At 45.0% G+C, this 16,816-nt stretch overlaps 1 protein-coding gene across 1 annotated transcript in view; it reads left to right on the top strand.

Moving 5' to 3' along the window:
* The window catches only part of PHIP (pleckstrin homology domain interacting protein), an 863,049-nt gene that overhangs the window by 99,528 nt on the left and 746,705 nt on the right, over positions 1–16,816 (top strand). The window contains exon 7 of the mRNA XM_030199061.1: positions 9,349–9,570. Within this exon, the coding sequence (XP_030054921.1) occupies positions 9,349–9,570 (222 nt within the window). The remainder of the gene's footprint in view (positions 1–9,348; positions 9,571–16,816) is intronic.

Genomic DNA, 16,816 nt, shown 5'->3' with positions numbered 1-16,816 from the left:
CAGAAGAGTGCCGCCTGAAGTCCCCGCTTCAGTTGACCTAATGGTAGTGCCACCACTGGCATGGGGAAAGCTATTCTGTTCTGATGAATTAGGATATGGTGAATGATGGAGCTCATTGACTCTGTGAGCTGAAGTGACCACCTCCAGAAGCTGAACCTTCAGGCCAATAACTTCAGATGATAGTAATTCAGAGTCTCAAAAGGAGCATTTATTTATTGCATTTGTATCCCACATTTTCCCACCTATTTGTGGGTTCAGTGTGGCTTACAATACATTGTAAATCATGGAAATGCAGTTTGTTACAATCAGTTATGGATTCCATTGATCAGCTGGATGAGGACTTCGTTGTGATCCCATGCCATAGTGGTAGTTTTGGTAGGAGGCTTTTTAGCAACAAACCTCCCATGAAGCAAACAACTAAAGGCTCTATAGAGATGGACTCGTCTCCAACACAGTAATTATAAGTGCCAATTGCACTGACAATGAACCTATAGAGTTGGTTTTCAAACAAGATTCAGAGAGGTGTAGGAGTTACTTGAGTAGTTTTTGTGTAGGGCAAGAGAAAGTATCTAAGGCCTTGCCCTCACACCAGACGGCAAACCTCCTCCACTTAAAAGAATAACATGTCTTAGTGGAATCTTTTCTGGAAGCCAGCAAGACATGGGAGACACCCTCAGGCAATCCCAGGGATTCAAGTTCTACACTCATCCAAGCCGTGAGGGCCAGAGATTGTAGGTTGGGATGCAGAAGGGGAACCCTTGTTCTGCTTCAACAGTGTGCCCTTAAGATAGGGTGCAATGGCACAGTGGCCGTTTCCTTAGTTGGCGACATAGCCCAGGACAGGCAACATTTCTGCCCTCAGCGGCTCCTCCGTCTCCAACTTAAATGGGGTGACCACAGCCATCTCCTTCCCAAAACCAGTGAAAGAGAATGCCTCTGGTGGAGATTTCCATCTCTCTTAAGGAGGGTGAAAGATCAGATGGTATACCACATGATGACTCCACTGAGAAGTAATGTGAATCTTCATCTGATTCCCAAGAGCAGTCCCAATCAGAGTCTTCTGCACACTCTGAGGCAGCTGAATGAGTCTGCACTGATCTTGGCTTGGTGGAGTGAGGTACATGCCCGTGGAACAACCTTATTCTTGAATTCTGGGGAAGTTTTCTCTCCTGATGTCGAGAGCAGTACTGCATATACAGATGTCAGATTCGATACCCTGCAGGCGTTGGCATCCAAGATCTGGGCCTCAGATGGAGCCGTAGAGAGGCCTGGGGCTGTTCCGCTGGTGGCGCAAGCGCACTCGATGCCTGAGCAGGAGACCCCTGCAGTAACTGCACCAGCTCCTCTCTGAACTGCTTATCAAAGGTGGGAATCAGCAAAGGAATGGGAGCCTGGGAAGAAGGAGCTTGAGAAGGCGTTGGCGCCATACTGCCAGCAGGGACCGGACCTCTTGTTCATTTGCGCACCAGCACATCTAATGAGGGGGAATGCGCCTCCTAGTACTGGCACTTCTTGGGCATCGGATGTTCCGATGTCCCAGTGATCCCAGCATCATGCGTAAAGGAAGATCGGTGCTTATACTTCTTGGGCTTCCCCTGATACACAGAGCTCCAATCCTCCGGTGCTGACAAAGACTCTGCTGAACTCGTGCATGTCCTTGTTGTCAGGTCTGATGCTAACCAGTCCCGGGGCCTGCTATTATCGCCGATTGTTGAGACGGAGACCACCTTGATACTGGTACGCTCCCAGTGGATGCTGAAGTCTGAGCAGCCATGGAGGTTGTTGCCGCTGGTGCCAAAGTTGATGTTTTGTACTTAGAGGAGCTAAATAGCTACTCTCTTTGAGCCATTTGTACCCGCTGAGTTCTCACCTGCATTTTTAAAGAGAGATCACACAGAGAGGGGTCACGATCTGACCGAAGGCATCCGATGTACTAAGAATGTGGGTCCATGTCAGAAATCATCCAATTACACAGGGCTCCCCTTTTGAAGCCACTGGGTGTCTCTTGTGACATCGAAAAAAGAATCTTGGCCAAATTAAATGCCTCAATCTTGAACTCTCAAAAGGAGGCAGTGTGTTCAAATTGAGGTCATGGCTGCGGTCTAAATAGGGCAGCCATGCACGAAAACAAAGGAAACTTAAAAAGACCGAACAAACATAAAAAAAAAATAAAATTGGTTTTAGAAAAATTAAGAACAAAATAAAAATAAACCCGCATGCAAAGGAACTTTGAAATAATAGCATAAGAATATAAGAATGTAAATCTTGCCATAGTGGGATAGACCAGAAGTCCATCAAGCCCAGTGTCCTGTTTTCAGCAGTGGCTAACCCAGGTTACAAGTACCTGGCAAGATCCCAAAACAGGAAAATAGATTATGCTGCTTATCCTAGACATAAGTAGTGGATTAGCTTGGCAGAGTTTAAAAAGGGGTTGAACGGTTTCCTAAAGGACAAGTCCATAGACCGCTACTAAATGGACTTGGGAAATTCACAATTTCGGGAATAACTTGTATAAAATGTTTGTACATTTGGGTAGCTTGCCAGGTGCCCTTGACCTGGATTGGCCGCTGTCGGAGACAGGATGCTGGGCTCGATGGACCTTTGATCTTTTCCCAGTATGGCATTACTTATGTGCTTATGTGCTTATTTTCTCCAAGTCCATCTTAATAATGGCTTACAGACTTTTAGGAATTTATCGAATTCGAGATGCGGTCGCACCATGGAGCGATACAAAGGCATTATAACGTTCTCATTTTTGCTTTGTATTCCTTTCCTAATAATATCTGACAGTGTATATAAGTGAAAACATTCAAGCATTACTATGACAGTCTTGACAGGGTGGGAGGATGGGGGTGGGTAGGAGGTATGCATGGGGACATCAAAGCATATCATTGATATTCTAACAGGATGGGTGTGGATAGGTGAGGGGTGGGGTGATCAACAGAGAATACAGCTTTATGGTTTATAATGGGCTAGGAACCCCAGATCCTTGTTAAGTCCTTTCTGTTGGGTGTTAAAATATTCAATCATTCTGACTTCAAAGGTCTTACGTTCTTGTATGGTTTTAAAGTTACCTTTCAGGATTCTCACTGTGAAGTCACTAGTACAGTGTCCTGGTCCTGTAAAATGCTGACCAACAGGGGTGGGAGCCCTACTGGCACCAGTATTGTTCATGTGATGTCTATGTAAATTGAATCTTGTCTTAAGCATCTGGCCTGTTTCTCCAATATAGCATCCTTCGTTACATTTTTTACACTGAATGATATATACCACATTGGAAGATGAGCAAGTGAAAGATTCCTTTATGTTGAATATCTTTCCTTTGTGGATAACTGTGGGGTCCTGTGAAATATTTTGGCATAGTTTGCAACCGGATAAATTACAGGGAAGTGTGCCCTTCTGTTCCTTTTCAGTCTGTGATGGAAGTTTACTTCTGATTAGCTTGTGTTTTAAGTTGGGTGGCTGTTGGAAGGCCAGTACTGGTGGGGATGGGAATATCTCTTTCAGTAATTCATCCTCCTGGAGTATAGGTTGTAGATCTCTTATGATTTTCCTCAGTTTTTCCTGCTCTGGATTGTATGTCACTACAAGGGGGATTCTGTCTGTGGATTTTTTCTCCTTGTACTGTAGCAGATTCTCCCTGGGTGTTTTGAGGGAGGAGGCAATATTCTTGGAGATTATTTTGGGGTTGTAGCCTTTCTGTTTGAAGGATGCAGTCAGGCTTTTAAGGTGTCTGTCTCTGTCCCCTGGGTCAGAGCAGATACGGTGGTTCCCTGTGTTTTCAGGTCCCAGCTTAGGCCGAGGCTGCGCTGTAGAGGAGGGGTGTCCACTCCTAGGTCCAGATCCTTCAAGTTCGTAGCGTGGTCTGCTGGAGAGACCGCTCTCATCACATTGGCGCTGTTGGATGCGATTTTGTGGAGTCTCAGATTAGCTCCCGCTAGCATCATCTGTGTCCTTTTCAGCAGGTCAATGGCTTCTGTTTCAGTGGGTAAGGACTTCAACCCGTCGTCCACGTAGAAGTCTCTCTCCACGAACTGCCTGGCATTAACTCCGTGTTCCTTCTCTACTTCACGTGCTGTCTGTCTGAGCCCGTAGGTGGCTACTGCTGGTGACGGGCTGTTTCCAAAAACGTGTACCCGCATTCTGTATTCCACCACGAAGGATGCTATATTGGTGAAACAAGCCAGATGCTTAAGATATGATTCAATTTACATAGACATCACATGAACAATACTGGTGCCAGTAGGGCTCCCACCCCTGTTGGTCAGCATTTTACAGGACCAGGACACTGTACCAGTGACTTCACAGTGAGAATCCTGAAAGGTAACTTTAAAACCATACAAGAACGTAAGACCTTTGAAGTCAGAATGATTGAATATTTTAACACCCAACAGAAAGGACTTAACAAGGATCTGGGGTTCCTAGCCCATTGTAAACCATAAAGCTGTATTCTCTGTTGATCACCCCACCCCTCACCTATCCACACTCATCCTGTTAGAATATCAATGATATGCTTTGATGTCCCCATGAATACCTCCTACCCACCCCCATCCTCCCACCCTGTGGAACTTGCAACACATATCTATAGTTTGGGTTCCTCTATTCCACATTCATCACTTTGCACTTTCTCACGTTAAATGTCATCTTGTCATTTGAATGCCCAGTCTCCCAGTCTCGTATGGTCCTCTTGTAATTTTGCACATTAAATATCATCTGCCATTTGGATGCCCAGTCTCTGTCTCGTATGAGCCTCTTGTAATTTTTCACAATTATCTTTTGATTTAACAACTTTGAATAACTTTGTGTCATCAGCAAATTTAATCACCTCACTAGATATTCCCATATGTATATAATTTATAAATGTTAAAAAGCAGTGGTCTTAGCACAGACCTCTGTGGGAACCCCTACTATCTACCCTTCTCCATTGAGAATACTGATCATTTAACCCTACTGTTTACTATCTTTTAACCAGTTTATAATCCACAATAGAACATTACCTCCTATCCCATGATTCTCTAATTTCCTCAGGAGTCTTTCATGAGGTACTTTGTCAAATGCCTTTTGAAAATCCAGATGCACTGTTTCAACCGACTCACCTTTATCCACATGCTTATTCGCCCCTTCAAAGAAATGTTTTAGGTTGGTGAGGCAAAATTTCCTTTTGTTAAATCCATGTTGGCTTTCTCTCATTAATCTATTCTAATGTATATGCTCTGTAATTTTGTTTTTGATAAGTCTCTTCCATTTTCCTCGCACTGATGTCAGGCTCACCGGTCTATAATTTCCTGGATCACCTCTGAAATCCTTTTTCAAAATTGGAATTACATTGGCCATCCTCCAATCTTTCAGTACCATGCTTGATTTTAAAGATAAATTACATATTCCTAACAATAGTTCTGCAAGTTCATTTTTCAATTCTTACCAGTACTCTGGGTTGTATACCATCTGGTCCAGGTGATTTGCTACTCTTCAATTTGTCAAATTGCCCCATTACATCTTCCACGTTAACAGAGATTTCATGCAGTTTCTTTGACTCGTCAGCATTGATTATCATTTTTGGCATTGATATCTCTCTCACATCTTCCTCTGTGAAGACCGAAGCAAAGAATTCATTTAATCTCTCCGCTATGGTCTTGTCTTCCCCTTTTACCCCTCATTTTTTTTTTTAGAGATCCAACTGATTCTTTTGCTGGCTTTTCGCTTCTAATACATCTAAAAAAGTTTATATTATGTGTGTTTGTTTCCAATGCAATCTTCTTTTCAAAGTCAAAGTCTCTCTTTGCCTTCCTTATCAGCGCATTGCTTTGGACTTGCAGTTCATTATGCTGAAGAGAGAACACAGGAATGCGTCCTGTCAGGTCTGATTTAAAAGAAGACTGGAGGACTCGCGCTTGCGCGCCCTGTGGGAAGTCACCAGCAAATGTGAAATTGCCTTTATTAATCTTGAAGTGCATTTCTGTAGTTTGGCCAACAGGTGGTATGTGTTATGTTTTAAGCTGTTACAAAGAACTGACCTTTCTTTCCTTAGTTAACACAGATAAAGAAATGCCTGAGTGTTGTAACCAGCTTTTTTCAAATGTTGTTGACTGGGCTCTGATTAGCCCAGGAGTGGTTTTTTTCCCCCATTTCAATTGTATTGGCTTTTGCTTCAGTTTTAGCCCAGGAGAAAAGAGAGAGAGAGCTCTTTGCTGAAGCCCTGTAAAAAAAACAGCTATATTTGATAACAGGTGAACAGCTATATATGTCCTGATCTCCCCAGGTACTTTTTAGGAAGTAACCAAATGTTTAGTTAGCATTATAATTGATCCATATTTCAGTTACCTGTTATTGTTTGCTGATTGCACATTTTTTTTTTTTTTGCTCATTGTTCAAGTATGACAATAAACCTGCCTGTCTGGACTGATAAAGAATCCTAGTGGTTTGTGTGTTGGGTCTGTGAGTGCTTTCTGGGAACTGTGGGACTACTGGGAGTGTGGCCCCAGTAACCTAGAAATCACTGGGGATAATTTGAGAGCGGGAGACTTGCCTAGAGGCGGTTGTGATCTAGTTGGTGGGAAGAGGGTGCTATTGTAGAGTACAAGTGGCAGGTGTAGGATGACCTGAGCTGTGCTAGGGATAGACCCTCTTAAGTGGCCATGAGGTAACCCCCAGGTGGGTGGCTTGGTGTTTCATGACACACTGTTACCACATCCTCTGTCAACGAGTTCCAGAGCTGAACTATTTGTTGAGTGAAAAAATATTTCTTCCTATTTGTTTTAAAAGTATTTCCATGTAATTTCATTGGCTGTCCTCTAATCTTTGTACTTTTTGAACGAATAAAAAATCGATTCACTTCTACTTCTACACCACTCAGGATTTTGTAGACCTCAATCATATCGTCCCTCAGCCATCTCTTTTCAAACCTGAAGATACCTAATCTTTTTAGCTTTTCCTCATATGAGAGGAGTTCCATCTTCTTTATCATTTTGGTTGCTCTTCTTTGGACCTTTTCTAATTTTGCTATATCTTTTTAGAGATACGGCAACCAAGTCTGAATGCAATTACTCAAGGTAGGTTTGCACCATGGAGCGATACAGAGCCATTATGGTATTCTTGATCTTATTTACCATCCCTTTCCTAATAATTCCTAGCACCCTGTTTGCTTTTTGGCTGCTACCGCACACTGGGCAAAATATATCAACGTATTGTCTACAACTACACCTAGATCTTTTTCTTGGGTGCTGACCCCTAAAGTGGACCCTTGCATCAGGTAACTATAATTTGGATTATTCTTCCCAATGTGCTTTACTTCTGCCATTTGGATGTCCAGTCTTACAGTTTCCTAAAGTCTTCCTGCAACTTTTCATAGTCTGCATGCGTTTTAACAACCTTAAATAGTTTTGTGTCATCTGCAAATTTAATCACCTCACTCGTTGTAATTTCCAGATCATTTGTAAATATGTTAAATGGCTCAGTCCCAGTATAGATCCTTTTGGCACTCCACTATTCTACCTCCTCCATTGAGAAGAATGTCCATTTAACCCTACCCTCTGTTTTCTGTCCAATAACCAATTCCTAATCCACGACAGAACATTGATTCCTTTCCCATGACTAATTTTCTTAGGAGTCTGTAGGGGTCTTTCCCTGGATCTCATCCTTGGGTAAGCCTGAGGCCTGAATTCAACTTGAACCTTCTTTTCTGAACCAATATGGATTCTGCAGCCTGAACCATCTTGTTTACAAGTAAAACAACAAGGACTCTGCATTTTTTTTTCCTGGCATAGCTGTGCTAGTGACTTCATTCAAGGACATGGTGTTTACTCGGTCTTCCCTTCCAGTTTATCGCCTGGGAAGATGCATAGAAACGAGCTTTACAGACAGTGTTTCCTGTAATATCTTTGAACCATGGTGGGGAGTTTGGCACTGCGAGAGTACCATTGATATGTTCTTGCTGGAAGCCCAGAAGGCCCCTCATTGTTATATCCATATGTAACCTATGGGGCAGTGGTATGAAGTTGGTGATTGGTCCATTTTTGTCACCTGTGGACCCGAAGGGCTGTGCCAATGCTGGACTTGGAAAAAGGGAAGGGACGAACAAAAAGAGAACAGAAGAAGACCTGATGGTGTGCACTTCTCTCAGAGAGTCTGGATTAGGTAGAAACACCTGTGAACTGTGTTTCTGTGTGCGAAGTGTAGCAAGGTCAAAGTTAATAGCTGACTGGGCTTCATAGACTGGCTGAGCTGAGAGAGCACCAGGAAAGATTTGATAGCTGATTTACAGCTTCCTTAACACTGAACATCCGGCTAATTTGCTAGCTTCCATTCACTTCTGTTATCCATGTAATTAGTACAATTAAATCTCATCAAATAGGAGCAACTGTTGGTACCATATCTCTCTCAAAATCTGCTTCTCAGTTATGCAAAGTAGGCACTTGCTCCTCTCTTCATACTGCTACTGGGGCTAGTATTTAATTGGAGACTGTGCATTTTGTCAGAAAATGCTGACCCAGCGATCTGTGAAACTCCTGCTTCCACTGATTGGAACTCTCCTTAACAATGGGAAAGCTATGTGTAAAGTTGAGCTCAGCATTTGGGAATTTGTGTGCCTGTTTTAGTCCTGCTTACCTGTAATAGATGTTCTCCATAGATGACAAAAATAATTAAGCATGCAATCACTCCATCCCTGAGAGTAGTACATCTTTTCAACTTATGGAAATAACTGAGGGGACTGAGGTGACTGGTGCAAGAGGGAAGAGCTGCACAAACTCAAAATTGACAGTAGATCTGAGCGCTGGGAGAGTTGTTCAGTCCTGAAGCCATTTCATGATGTCCATTTGTTTATTTATTTATTTGTTGCATTTGTATCCCACCTTATCCCACCTCTTTGCAGGCTCAAAGTGGCTTACAATACATCATGAGTAGTGGAAGAGTGTTAGTAATATAAACATTTAGTATTGCATGATCTTGGTTAGTCTGATGATAAAAACAAAGTAGTAGTATTCAAGCAGATTTTAAGAAACAATCTGATCAATCCTGCTGTTTCCAAAGAACAGATATGAAACTTGTTTACCATATAATTGACATCCATTCCAATTTCAAAAATGGGATTAATTGTTGCAACATTGTAGCTAAATGCAGTCTGAAAGGAATGTATAGCTGTATGAGATTATGTAAATAGCCTAGCCTGGCGTTACTGCATCAATATCTTAAAAATCAGCGTCAAGTATTTTGACTCACTGCAGAAGAAGTCATGTGTAATATGACATGTAAAACTAATCATACTGACATGAAAAGTGAGTATACAGCAAATGTCTCCACTGACTGTGATAACAAAATAGTCTTAACAGTATTGTGTATTCTTTATTTTAGGGTTCTGATGATTGCCTTGTGAAAATCTGGGCAACAGATGATGGCAGGTTGCTGGCCACATTAAGAGGGCATGCAGCTGAAATTTCTGACATGGCAGTCAACTATGAAAACACTATGATCGCTGCTGGAAGTTGCGATAAAATGATTAGAGTGTGGTGTCTCCGAACGTGTGCACCCTTGGCTGTTTTGCACGGTCACAGTGCATCCATAACATCTTTACAGGTAATGATTTTTTATTTTGGGTGGGATGCGTATTATTTTGCAGTTTCATATTTAGGAATCAGTAATATGAATAATAACCATAGTAGTGTATTGTTAAGTTTTAAGTTTCCTTATGTCAGTGGTTCCCAAATTGTGGTTTAGGCTCCCAAATGGAGTCACATCATCATTGGATGGAGTCACAGGATTGCTCAGTCTCTCCGTGCCTTACCTTGGACTACATCTATTAGGGCTCCCTAGTAGACTGAAAACCCAAAAAGGTCACTGGTGTCTGTGAGTACACATTGACACATAGGACCCTGTGCTTGTCTGCTGCCTTCGTGCTTAGGATAAGTAGGGAGGAAGAAGTAGCTGATGGAAGAGAAGGACGGTGAGGTCGGCTATTTTCTTTTAATCATCTGAGGTCATGTGAATTTCTACTTGTTAAAATAGGATTATATTGGATAAAAGTTGTGGTAGCAGTGCCTTATATTTTAAACAATCCTCAAGGTTGCCTTTAAAAAAGATCAACAATTGTGTGGTATTTAGGGATTATGAAGTGCAATTGTTTCTGAGGAGAGTGAGGAGGAATAGTACACTGAGCCCAGTACTTTGTTAACATTATTACAATCCCTGTGGCATCTTTGTCCCCTTCTCCCATGGAGTTCCTGTTTAAAAAGGAACACCACTGAAATTAGAGATATAGGAACATGCAGTTTCACTTTAAGTCCAGTGCACAGTGTTGATGGTCTTGTTAAAGCAACAGGGGAAGAGATTCAAGCACAAGTAATACAAGTTTGGTTTGGCAGCAGTTCCTAAGGTTTGATTTTTGTCATCAGGCTCAAGATCCTTTGATTACTGCAGCAATTTGGGTGGATTCTGAGGCATATGTTACAAAATTATGTTGCATAGTTCTTGGAATATTGCAGCATAGTGACCCATGGCCCCCAGTCCCCCCCATGCTTTTCCTCAAAGATTTCCCTTGTGGCCCTGTGGCCCCTGGTCCCTAATCAAAATGCCAAAATAATTAAAAAGGGTGTACTTGCCTTCCTTACTTGTCTGAATAATTTGTAAGTATTTTTAAACTTCATTTTATGTTTTTCTTTTTGTATTCTTTTGCCTTTTTTCTATCTTGTTTTCATTTGGAGTTGTTTTCCAGTCTGTCTTTATGTCCCTCTGATTTTTCCCTTTATTCTCTTTTCCTCTTGACTTTTACTATCCCTCCCTTAACTTTTGTGTCTTATTCCCTTTTCAAACCTATTATCCTTTGCTCATTCCTTAGTGTCCCTCCGGCCCGGCCCAGGATTGGACTGATGGGTTGTGCACGCCTTCCAGCTGCCTGCTCCAGACTGAGAAACTTCTGACTCTAGAGAGGTAATAAGAGCCCTGGCCATGTGACCCTAGCCTCAGTATTTTCTCAGTCTCCAGCAGGTAACATAGTAACATAGTAGATGACGGCAGAAAAAGACCTGCACGGTCCATCCAGTCTGCCCAACAAGACAACTCATGTGTGCTACTTTTGTGTATACCCTACTTTGATTTGTACCTGTGCTCTTCAGGGCACAGACCGTATAAGTCTGCCCAGCACTAGCCCCGCCTCCCAACCACCGGCTCTGGCATAGACCGTATAAGTCTGCCCAGCACTAGCCCCGCCTCCCAACCACCGGCTCTGGCATAGACCGTATAAGTCTGCCCAGCACTATCCCCGCCTCCCACCACCAGCTCTGGCACAGACCGTATAAGTCTGCCCAGCGCTATCCCTGCCTCCCAACCTCCAGTCCCGCCTCCCACCACTGGCTCTGGCACAGACCGTATAAGTCTGCCCCGCACTATCCCCGCCTCCCAACCTCCAGCCCCGCCTCCCACTACCGGCTCTGCTATCCAATCTCGGTTAAGCTCCTGAGGATCCTTTCCTTCTGAACAGGATTCCTTTATGTTTATCCCACGCATGTTTGAATTCCGTGGGAGGTGAGCCCGTTAATCTCTCTCTCTGTTTCTCCAAATAAAAAAAAAAACAACATCCCAAAATCCTTCTGTACCTAGGGAATCTGATGTAGAGGCTAGGCAGCCTCTGGGGTGTTAAATGCGGGTGTCCCCAGGTCCCTTCCCCCCTTCCTTCTCATTTCCCTTTGCTGTGCAGGGAAGGGCTACCCTTTCGGAGGAAAGGTGCTTAGCCTTTGGGAGAGGCAGCCATTTTACTACTGTTCTTTATTAAAAAAAAAAAAGAACATCATACTTTCTCTCCCCAAAGCACAAACGAGCAGGCAGCTTTGTCGTGCTTTATTTGTTTTGTTGTTTGTTTTTCTCCTGCATCTCAGCTGCTCTGAAAAAAAAAAGTGTCCCGAGGCCTGAATGAGGAAATTGCTCCTTACTGAATTTTTTCCTTCCTCCTCCTTGCTCTCGTTTCAGCAGCGGTTTGTGGGGAGAGAGCAGTGCTATGGCGGACAGATTAAAGCACTGCTTCGTTTGCCAGCGACAGGGAGAGGGTGCGCTCGGCTCCTGTAAATTTTGTACGGTGGTGGAGGTAACAGTTTTGGTGGAGAAGGCCGCCATCTTGCCTGCAGCTGCAGGTCCTGCAGCACGCGAGCTCCCTGCTGACGTGCAGCCTTCAGGGTTGCAGGGAACAATGGAGGCAGTGTCCCTGGTGCATTCTAGAGGGACTCAGGAGGGGGGTTTTCCCCCTGAGTTTGTCCTCCAGATGTACCAGGCTTTCTTGATGAAAAAGTCAGGCCTGGGGGGTTGGAGTTGCAGGTGAGTCCACCGCCAGACCCTTACCTCCTTCAAAACGTGCTAGATGCTGGGATCCAGAAGGGGACCCAGCTTATGACCAGGAATGGGATGTGCCCTTCTTGGAGGAGGAGGAGGGCCTAGCGGAAGAGGTTTGGGAGGACCAAGTTCCTGCGGAGCCTGCTGCAGATCCCTTACCTCAGGGAGAAGATCCTTCTGTGGTCCGGATCTTTCATAAGGAGGACCTACAGGAACTCATCTACTTGGTCTCCTCCACTCTACATTTTGAAGAAGAACCGGCCCCAATCTCCTAGGTCTGGAAGGTGGACCTGTTGGTCAAAGGCACCAGATCTTCAGGGAGAACTTTTCCCATGCATCAAGACATCTGGGATATTATTCAGGCGCAGTGGGATGTTCCCGACTCCTTTTTTTGTCCAGCCAGGTTGATGACCCGTCTTATCCAGTGCCGGAAGTGGACAGGACTCTTCTTAAGGTCCCAGTGGTCGACGCTGTGGTCTCAGCGGTTGCCAAACATAATATGGTTCCGGTGGACGGTGGAACGGCCCTCCGGGATGTTCAGGACAGAAGATTGGATGCTGTTCTTAAGAATAGTTTTGATGTCTCCTCTCTGGCAGTGCAGGAGGCCATCTGCAGTTCCCTGGTGGGCAGAGCCTGCTTCCGCTGGGCAGAGAGGGTCCTGAATAGGCCCTCGGATGATCTATCTGTTGTCACGGAGGTCGCCAAGATTGAGATGGGCTTGGCCTTCTTGGCGGATGCCTTGAATGATCTGTTGAGAGCATCCTCCAAGTCCTTGGCGTTGGGGGTCATGGCCTGCCGCTCCCTTTGGTTGCGAGGTTGGTCGGCGGATGCTGCCTCCAAATCTAAGCTGAGTAAGTTTCCCTTCCGGGGTTCTCTGTTGTTTGGAGAGGAGTTGGATAAATTGGTGCGTTCCTTGGGAGATACGAAGGTTCCTCATCTCCCGGAGGATAGGCCTTGTCCGTCTAGTCAGGGTGCTTTGTTTGGCTGTGGTCGGGCGAGGGATTTCCGTAGGTTTCACACCGGCCGGGGAGCTCAGACTCAGAGGTCCAGGTTTTTCCACAGAACTCAGTCCTTTTGAGGTTTCCGTAGGGGAGGTTGAGACTCAGGCGCCCTTTTCCGGTCCCCCTCCTGTTCTTCCCAATGAAGGTGTGTGGGTCTCTCCTCTGATTCCTGTAGGAGCTCAGCTTTCGCAGTTCTTTCAGAGGTGGGCCCACATTACCTTCGACCAGTGGGTCTTAGAGGTTATTCGAGATGGCTACGCCTTAGAATTCGCCAAGCCTCTTTCAGATGCCTTTCTGGAATCTCCCTGTCACTCTAGCCTCAAAGCGGGCGCGGTACGGGACACTCTACAGAGGATCTTGGACCTTCAAGCCATTTGCCCAGTCCTCCAGAGTACAAACAGGGTCGTTATTCCATTTTGTGGTTCCCAAAAAGGAGGGCTCCTTTCGTCCTATTTTGGATCTCAAGGCAGTCAATCGGGCTCTGAAAGTCACAAGTTTTCGTATGGAGACCCTTCGGTCGGTGATAGTGGTTGTTCGTACCGCAGAGTTTCTAACGGCTTTAGATCTGATGGAAGCTTATCTGCATATTCCTATTCGGACCGTTCTCCAAAAGTTCCTGCGGTTTGCGATTCTGGGTCACCATTTTCAGTTTCGGGCTTTGCTGTTTGGCCTAGCTACTGCTCCTCGCACGTTCACCAAAGTCATGGTAGTGGTGGCAGCGGCCCTCAGGAAAGAGGGGATCTTAGTCCACCCGTACTTGGATGACTGGCTCATCAGTGCAAAGTCTTATCAGGAGAGTCTGCAGGTCACTGACCGGGTAGTGCATTTCTTGCAGTCCTTAGGTTGGGTGGTGAACTCTGCCAAGAGCCGTTCCTTTGCAGTCCCTGGAGTATTTAGGGGTTACCTTCGACACGGTGCGGGGTTGTGTTTTTCTTCCCCAGGGCAGAGTGCTCAAGCTGCGATCTCAGGTTCAAGGTTTGCTTCGCGGACGCGTCCTCTGTGTTAGAGATTATCTTCAGGTTCTGGGCTCCATGACAGCAACTATAGAGAAGGTGCAGGTTGTGGCGCTTTCCTGTCTCCGAGGTTGGATACGAGGTAAGTAGTTGGCTAGTCTTCCTGATGTCTCCCGTTTCTTGAAGGGAGTTAGTCTCCTTCGTCCGCCAGCCAGAGCGGTCTTTCCGTCTTGGGATCTCAATGCTTTCCGCATTGACGGGTCCCCCTTTTGAACCATTGTCTTCCTGTTTCCTTAAGGACTTGACTCTCAATACAGTATTTTTAGTGGCCATTTCTTCAGCTAGGAGAGTCTCGCAGCAGCAAGCCTTTTCCTGCAGGCCTCTGTTGTTGTTTTCCAAGGAGCGAGTGATTTTGTGCCTGGTACCTTCTTTCCTGCCTAAGGTAGTTTCTCGTTTTCATCTTTCCCAATCAGTCTTCCTTCCGGTCCTGGGTTCTTCTTCGGGCACGGAGGCTCAGAGGAAGTTGCGTGTGTTGGATGTTAAGAGAGTTCTTAAACGCTATCTGAGGGTAACGGAAGACTTTCAGCCCATGGATCACCTTTTTGTTCTCCTTGCCGGTTTGCGTAAGGGTTTGGCCGCTTCTAAGCCCACTATTTCTCGGTGGCTGAAGGAGCTGATAGCTTCTGCCTACGTTCTGACCGGGAGATCAGTCTCGGAAGGTGTTAAAGCTCATTCCACATGGGGACAAGTGGCTTCATGGGCGGAGTGGTTCTTGGTGCTACCCGCGGACATTTGTAAGGCAGCGACGTGGGCCTCTCTCCATTTCTTCTCTAGGCACTATAGACTGGATGTACAGTGTCGGCAGGAGGCAGTCTTTGCGTCTCGAGTACTCACAGTGGGTTTGCTGGGGTCCCTCACTTAGGTCTGCTGCTTTGTTACTTCCCATCAGCCCAATCCTGGGCCGGTCCGGAGGGACACTAAGGAAGGAGAAATAAGACCTTACCTGCTAATTTGCTTTCCTTTAGTTCCTCCGGACTGGCCCAGGTCCCTCCCGTGTTCTGTGTTCTTTCAAGAGTAGGGACTTGTACATAGTTCCGGAGTCCAGTTCTTTCATTGTTGTACGATGGAGCTACTACTACTACTACTACTATTTAGCATTTCTATAGCGCTACAAGGTGTACGCAGCGCTGCACAAACATAGAAGAAAGACAGTCTCTGCTCAAAGAGCTTACAATCTAATAGACAAAAAATAAATAAAGTAAGCAAATCAAATCAATTAGTGTGAACGGGAAGGAAGAGAGGAGGGTAGGTGGAGGCAAGTGGTTACAAGTGGTTATGAGTCAAAAGCAATGTTAAAGAGGTGGGCTTTCAGTCTAGATCTGCTCTGTGAGTTTACAATTCTGTTAAAAAAAAAAAAATATATATATATATAAGTACAAAATAAAAGTTATGATATAGCCATATCTCTTCTCCTTTGGGAGTTGGTGGTGAGCATTGCTACACGGCTTTGCTGTCGTTTAAGCACGTTTTATGGGTGCTTTGTGGCTGCTTAGATTCCATAGGGCACAGAAGGTTGGTCTTTCTCTTCTTTCCTGCTTTGTTAGTCAAATACTAAGGCTAGGGTCACATGGTCAGGGCTCTTATTGACTCTCTAGAGTCAGAGGTTTCTCAGTCGCCACCTGCTGGAAGACATGCACAACCCATCAGTCCAATCCTGGGCCGGTCCGGAGGGACTAAAGGAAAGCAAATTAGCAGGTAAGGTCTATTTTCTCCTTCTCTATCTCAGCCCTCATCCCTTTTTCCCACAGGGGTCATGGCGATCATGGAGTTTTGGTGGGATATTTGAGGGTCCACTAGGGCCCCCATGGTATTTTTGGTGGGGTTGAGGGAGTGGGCAGAAGGTGCAAGGTGGCAAATTGAATTACCTGGATAATCTTCAGATGGAGGATTAGGGACCTGGGACCACAGGGCCACTAGGGAAATCTTTGCGGAAAAGAGTGGTGGGTTCGGTACCAGGGCCACTTGGGCCAAAAGAGATATCTTTGGAGGTGGGTGGTTGGGCATCCAGGGGCCACTTGACCACAAGTTACTATGTTGCTTCGCTTATATTAATCCTCTCCTCAAGTTGCTTCATTGGCTTCCTTCCTATGTCCACATACTGTTGAGACTCCTCTTATTGATATTCATTCAGCAGCTCTTCAGTATTTTTCCAATCTTTTCTCTCCCTTCACCCCTTATTGGGAACTCCATTCATTTTAGGTAAGTCTCTCTTTTCTGTACGCTTCTCTTCTGTTGCTGACTCCAGACGCCATTCGTTTTATCTTGCTGCACTGTATGCCTGGAATAGACTTCTAAAGTCTGTACATCAAGCTCTCTCTATCTGTCTTCAAATCTAGGCTAAAATACCAACTTTTTAAGGCTGCTTTTAACTCCTAGCTCCTAATCTGTTTAATCATTCCCATAAGAAGTAATTCTCTGATCCCTTATTTGTCCTGTTTGTCTTGAATAGATTGAAAGCTCTGTTGAGCAGGGACTGTCTCATAAGTGTTT

Source organism: Microcaecilia unicolor, chromosome 3 (assembly GCF_901765095.1).
Source record: "Microcaecilia unicolor chromosome 3, aMicUni1.1, whole genome shotgun sequence".
Lineage (NCBI taxonomy): Eukaryota > Metazoa > Chordata > Amphibia > Gymnophiona > Siphonopidae > Microcaecilia > Microcaecilia unicolor.
Note: the sequence above shows the minus strand (reverse complement) of the source record. Positions and strands in the feature narration are given on the sequence as shown.